Below are 6,858 nucleotides of genomic sequence, written 5' to 3'. Positions count from 1 at the left end.
CCCTTTAGAAAACGTACGGACTTCAAAATTTTCATTCATAGCTAGGGTCGCCCTGTTAGGGTAACTTTCATATTAGGTGACACCAACGTGACGTCTGATGTGAGAAAATATTGGGTTCCATGTATTTGTTTTTCCATTTTGGATGATTGCCAAAATGAATTATGGATGACAATGCTATTATGTATGGTTGTCAAAATGTTTCCAGTCAGCTTCTAGACTCAAGGTGCTTTAATGGTCTTGGTCCTTGGCATTCACCGAAAGTGCCAAACAACAGTTCCCAGTAGTGGAAGTAACCTAGTCAAGTCGTCTAAAAAAAAAAGCCAAAGTGGTTGGCATTTACTTGGACTTGTTCCTTCTCATATTTGTTTTTCGACTTGTGCTCGGTTGGAGCACCAAATTTTAATCCGAATCACAGCGCATGATAAGGATATTATTGAGGGTTGCCAAATTGTTTCCACTCAGCTTCTGGGATAAAGCAGTAGTGAAGTCTTCTAAAAAAGCAGTCAAAGTGGTTATCATTTACTTCTCATATTTGAATTCTCAAGAACCAGAAACTGTGATGTAAGTTCCTCCTATAAAGCTATTCTTCTATAAATTGTCTTCTCATGCAACAAATGGAACTCACCACTTTCACAACTCAACACCCATCTCTCTATTTCTTTCTGCTTCTCTCTAGTTATATAGTTAACCAGATCAGAAATGGGGGTTTTGGTTGTGAAATTGATCTTAATATACTTGCTTTTCAGTGCAGTGTTCGTTTTCTGTAGGAGCTCCCTGCAATCGGAACTCGGAGGGAATGCGATGGATAGGCTGGCGCTGCTTGCCATCAAAGCTCAAATAAAGCAAGATCTCCATAATTACAACGTGATGAGCTCCTGGAACGAATCCACGCACTTTTGCATGTGGCATGGTGTGACGTGCAGTCGACGACATCGCCAAAGGATCACTACCCTGGACCTGCAATCTCAAAATCTGATAGGAACACTATCCCCAAACATTGGAAATCTAATTCTGAGGGAGCTGTCGCTGCAAAAGAACAGCTTCAGTCATGAAATTCCTCCACAAATTGGGAATTTGCGTAGATTACAGGTATTGCGATTAGACGCTAACTCGTTTAGTGGCAGTATTCCACACAATATATCATATTGCTTCAACCTTATCCATGTGAATTTCTCTCGCAACAAGTTGGTGGGTAAAATTCCTTCAGAAATTGGATTGCTGTCGAAACTGCAAAAAATTTCATTACAATATAATAATGTAACGGGACAGGTCCCTCCTTCCTTGGGGAACCTGTCATCTCTCCAGCTACTAAGTCTTGATAGTAATAACTTGATGGGAAACATCCCCAGTTCTCTTGGCCAATTGAAAAAATTAACCTTCTTGGGATTGGGGTTAAATCAATTGTCTGGTAGCATCCCATCCTCCATTTATAACCTCTCTTCTCTTGTTAAATTTTACGTGGCATTTAACCAAATTCAAGGGAGTATTCCATCAGATATTGGCAAAAGTCTTCCTAATCTCGAATTCTTTAGCGTCTTCTCAAACCAACTTACTGGGTCCATACCTCCCTCAATATCCAATATCACAAGTGTGTGGTTATTTGAGGTTGGGAAAAACAACCTAATCGAACAGGTACCGAATCTCCAAAAGCTTCACAACCTCCGGCAGTTCAACATTCAATTTAATAATATTGGAAGCGGTGAAGATGGTGACTTAAGTTTTCTCTCAGACTTGACCAATGCCACCCAGTTACAAAGGCTGGGCATTAGCCACAACAATTTTGGAGGGACATTGCCCATGTCAATAGCCAATCTCTCAACCAAACTCGAATGGTTTTGGGTTCACGGTAACCAAATATATGGAAGCATCCCATCTGGGATAGGGAATCTGGTGAGCTTGGAAATGTTGATTTGGGGGAATAATAGCTTCACAGGTAACATCCCCTCTGACATAGGTAAGCTTTCAAACCTTGGAGCATTAGAAATTTTCATGAACAAATTATCAGGAAATATTCCGTCTTCCTTAATAAATTTAACCAAGTTATACCATCTTGCGTTGCATGAAAATTATCTTGAGGGCAGCATTCCTTCAGGTCTGGGGGAATGCCATGGGTTGCAAGTGTTGTCTCTTTCTTATAACCTCCTAAATGGCACAATACCCAAACAAGTTTTTAGACTCTCCTCCTTATCGATTTCTTTGGACTTGTCTAATAACCTCTTCACCGGTTCCCTTCCCCCGGAGGTTGGGAATTTCCATAGTCTAAGTAAATTGGATCTTTCTGATAACATGTTATCTGGAGAACTCCCCAGTAGCCTTGGTGGTTGTGAGAGTTTAGAAGTCCTGCATTTGGAAGGAAACTTCTTCAACGGGTCCATTCCTTTGTCTATGAGTTCAGTGAGAGGGATTCAAGATCTAGACCTTTCTCGCAATAATTTATCAGGTGAAATTCCAAAATTTTTAGAAGGCTTTAGAATCCTGAATAATCTGAACTTATCATTCAATCAATTTTGGGGAGTGGTACCAACTGGAGGTGTTTTCGAAAATGCGAGTGCTATTTCAGTTGTTGGCAACACTAATCTGTGCAGCCCTGTTGCTAATTTAAAGCTTCCCAAGTGCAAGTCTAAAGAGACCAAGAAACAAAGATTGTCCCGTAGCTTGAAAATAATACTCCCTTTAGTATTTGGACTTGCTCTTCTAGTAATAGCCATGGTTTTCTCCTACGTCTTTCTATGTTCTTCAAGGAAGAAAAGGAAAGAAATTTCATTGAGCACTTTGGGGAACACTAATTTGCAAGTGTCATATGCTACTCTACTCAAAGCTACTGACGGGTTCTCAGAGGCTAATTTAATTGGTGCTGGTAGTTTTGGGTCTGTGTACAAAGGAGTTCTTGATGAGGATGATAAAGCTCAACTTGTTGCCGTGAAGGTGTTTAACTTGTTACGCCATGGAGCTTCAAGGAGTTTCATAGCCGAATGCGAAGCTTTGAGAAATATTAGGCACCGAAATCTCGTCAAGATTATAACCGTGTGTTCAAGTGTTGATTTTCATGGTAATGATTTCAAGGCTCTAGTTTATGAGTTCATGGACAACGAGAGCTTAGAGGAGTCGCTGCATCCACCTACTGGAATTGAAGATTTAAGAGATTATGTACCCAAGAAGTTAAGTCTTCTTCAGAGGCTAGAAATTGCCATTGGTGTTGCTTGTGCACTGGATTATCTTCATAATCATTGTGAAACGCCAATAGTTCATTTTGATCTCAAACCAAGCAACGTTCTCTTGGACAACGAATTGACTGGCGATGTTTCTGACTTTGGATTAGCAAGGTTTCTCTCACAAGTAACGAGTAATGTTTTAGCAATTCAGAGTCAGGCAAGTTCCATTGGAATAAGAGGAACGGTTGGTTATGCGGCTCCAGGTATATATATGTTAGATATATACTTCATTATATTTCCTTTTTTATTTTGGAGTATTTAATTTACAACATTCAAACTGAACTATTTATACACAAATGTGATGTTTGAATTGTAGAGTATGGCATGGGGAGTGAGGTGTCAAAGAATGGTGATGTCTACAACTTTGGCATTCTCTTGTTGGAGATGTTTACAGGGAAGAGACCCACTGACAACATGTTTGGTGACAGCTTAAACCTTCATAATTTTGTCAAGATGGCTCTCCTTGGGCAAGTTACTGAGATTGCAAACGCACCACTTCTTCAAGGAAGCATGAACGAGAATCCAAATCAATGCGGTGCGACAATTCATAAAATTGAGGTGTGCTTGAGTTCAATATTTAGAATTGGAATTGCTTGTTCAGCTGAATCCGCAACAGATCGACTAAAGAATATCAATGATGCTGCATCTGAACTTCATTCCATTAGGAATACTTTTCTTGGATAGAAACTATTTTTTATGTGCTTTTGTGATGGAGAAATTTCGTGTACTGTTAATGAAGTTTAGCTTTTTTGTTACCACAGTTGATGTGGAAGTTTGCAATGTAAATAATCACCAATGAGGTTCATTGTGCGAAGAGTGTATTACTACTTCTTGTACTTGGTATTTTTGTGTAATATTCACATCAATTAAAGTCTAGTTCGTGCCACGATATTGTTGAATATTCACATTGACAGATTCTAAATTTTCGAAAGATTCATAACCTCAAGACCCTCTATGTACATTCAATAAAATCATCTCGACGATGATTTCAAGGCTCAAGTTTATAAGATGATGCACCAAAGGAGCTTAGAGGAGTGGTTGCATCCCCTTCCTGTAATTGAAGAGGTAAGAGATTAATAAATCCAAGTATTTAAAATCTTCTTCAAGGGCTAGATATTGTTATTGGTGTTGCTATTATGCACTGGATTATTTTCATAACCATAGTGAAACACCGATAGTTCATTGTGATCTAAAGCCAAGCGATATTCTTCTAAACATCAAGTTGACTGGACATGTTTATTGAAAGTGAACTAATCTCAGACTATAACTTATATGAACCCCTCCATATAAGTGAAGGGAATTGGGTTCAAGTTGGTTGGTTGGTATGGTTAATAGGGTTTGCAAATGGCCATTTCAACTTTAAAGCCCATGGGGGTTTGCGAGACGATGAGGGATACGATGGAGTCGAGGTTCTCACGAGGGGGTTTGCGAGGAGGAAAGTAGGGTTTGAGAAGGCATTGTCAATCTGTCAGTCACCCTCCCGCCACCGCAAACACGCCCCCACCAACCCCCTACCCCCGCCAAAAAAAAAAAAAAAAAACAACCCTCTGACCGATGGCACACCCACCTGCACTCCCCTGCCGAAAATCTTCTCCCCTAAATCCCGGCGAACCTCTCCTTCCAACCCGTCAACCCTTCAACCACGTGTGCACCATTGAAATCAGATTCCCTTATATCCGCTCATGTTAAATTGGCTAGCTCTTCTGCATCAGTCAGTTTACATTGAGTGAAAATGCGGATACTAATGACAAAATTAGTCTTGTTCTTTTCAAACCAAATATATTAGCGTTAGCAGATCGTTCATTGTGGAGGGTAGCAGACAAATGCAACAAAGAAAAACTACAATTTGCGGAAAGAAAATAATTAACAAAAACAAAAATTTTAAGGAACAAAAAAAAAAATTGAAGTTTTTTTCTCATGTGTGGGACCATACCAGTATTTGATTCAACCAAGAGTTTTTCTCTGAGCTAGAAGTTCGGACTTCCACTTTTCAACTGGGGATGAAATAACAGAGAAAACGCACAAAATAAAAGGCCTAATTCCAAATTATTTAAAGGAAAAAAAAATTTGAATCAAACTGAAGAAAAAAGTTCAAATTAAGAAAATCCTAGTAAGTGGAAAAGGATACGGTGAGTGATTATTTACCTTGAAAACTCACACAGTTTGGAATGGTTCATCATTCATCAACAATCTCTGGAGTCATCGAGTGGCAGCATCAGCTTCACATCCAACAGCAGGAAGTAGCTCTATGTTCTTGTATAAAAGAGTGTGCTCATCTGGGTTAGCAAGAGTGGGGCATTGAGTCTGCCAATCGAAAACCTTAACCTCCCACTCCCTGTAAGCTGCAGGTACAACATTCTAAGGAAGTTCCATTGGGCACCCTTCCCTTGCGAAATCTGCTCCATGGCCATCCCATTCACCAGACACATTCCTGAAATAATCACGGTTATTCATTCTTTATAACTGTTGACCAACCGTACACAATAATGACTAATTGTAACATGAGTTTACGAAAAGAACATTCAAATTAATACAAAATGCAAGTTCTAAACTTTTGATTTCAGTAAATGTTCACAGTTTTCATATGTAGGCAAGCCATGTGCTTGTGTAAAAGCTCTTACAGGGTACTTTCTCACGAATGACCTGAAGCATATGTGTATTTTCATCTTGTTCTTTAGATTTCAGGAAGCTGAGGATGACTGCACAGAGGCCTTGAATTTGGATGATCGTTATATCAAAGCCTACTCACGACGTGCAACGGCTAGAAAAGGACTTGGAAAGCTTAAAGAATCTTTTGCGGGTTGGTTTAAAACCAAACAATGACCTTGTTTCCTGACAATAATTAAAGAAGAACAGAAATATACAACAAAAAAAATTCCAAAAGAAATCAAAACATAAATGTAATCAATAAATAGTTAATTAATTAATCAAATAAATATAATACTTGAATGGCCCGTTTGAACGACCCGACGCAAGAACCCGATAACCCATCACGGCAAGACCGGACATTTTAGAACCGACTGCACAGTGAAAGGCCTTCCCTGTGTGTCCTGAGCAGAACAGAGTGAGTGGTGGTGGTGGTGGTTTTGTGGTGATGCTTCGCCGGAAAATGGGGGCGTTGGTGCGCTCGGTGTTTACAGAGAAGAGAAAGAGGGAGCTCCAGGGAGCTAATAGTTGTTTGATGGAGTTGAGGCTGGCCGGAGTTCATCTACAAACATGGGAACCAGCATGAACATTTCGAAAATCGACATTTCTATTCGGAAAGATACATTTCAACTGAAACAAATATAGAAAATACCTGATACGGATCGAAGCTCTCATTGTCAGATACCTTCAGAAAAGTTGCCAAACAAACCAGCTGCAGAACACAGATTTACAAAAACCATCAGCGTCATTTCTGTTGAAATTACATCAAATTAATATGATTTAACATAAAAATGCGATTTTTCTAATCATGTCAGTGGATTTAACTACGAATTAATACCAACGAACCTTCACCAACGCTCTTCCGAGATAAACCAGCGCTGCCTTGACGGAAGTACCGAGCGTATCGTACTCCGATCTGCACAATTAAATCGCACAATCGATTTAGGGTTTTGATTTGGGGAAGAAGACGAAGTGAATTGGGTGTGAATTGTGAGAGCGT

The 6,858-nt window shown here is 39.6% G+C and overlaps 1 protein-coding gene across 1 annotated transcript; it reads left to right on the top strand.

Moving 5' to 3' along the window:
• Nucleotides 1-641: 641 nt before the first annotated feature.
• LOC137743594 (probable LRR receptor-like serine/threonine-protein kinase At3g47570) lies at nt 642-3,929 on the top strand. Its single transcript, XM_068483518.1, has 2 exons — nt 642-3,415; nt 3,529-3,929. Exons 1-2 carry the CDS (start codon nt 700-702, stop codon nt 3,894-3,896), a joined length of 3,084 nt encoding a protein of 1,027 aa, XP_068339619.1. The 5' UTR covers nt 642-699; the 3' UTR covers nt 3,897-3,929.
• The last annotated feature ends 2,929 nt before the right edge of the window (nt 3,930-6,858 follow it).

The sequence above is a fragment of the Pyrus communis genome, chromosome 8 (assembly GCF_963583255.1).
Source record: "Pyrus communis chromosome 8, drPyrComm1.1, whole genome shotgun sequence".
NCBI classification, from domain to species: domain Eukaryota; kingdom Viridiplantae; phylum Streptophyta; class Magnoliopsida; order Rosales; family Rosaceae; genus Pyrus; species Pyrus communis.
Note: the sequence above shows the minus strand (reverse complement) of the source record. Positions and strands in the feature narration are given on the sequence as shown.

Coding starts and splice junctions, on each gene's coding strand:
- LOC137743594 (XM_068483518.1), top strand. CDS start 700: ATGGGGGTTTTGGTTGTGAAATTGATCTTAATATACTTGCTTTTCAGT. Junction 3,416..3,528: donor GGTTGGTTATGCGGCTCCAG/GTATATATATGT, acceptor TTTGAATTGTAG/AGTATGGCATGGGGAGTGAG.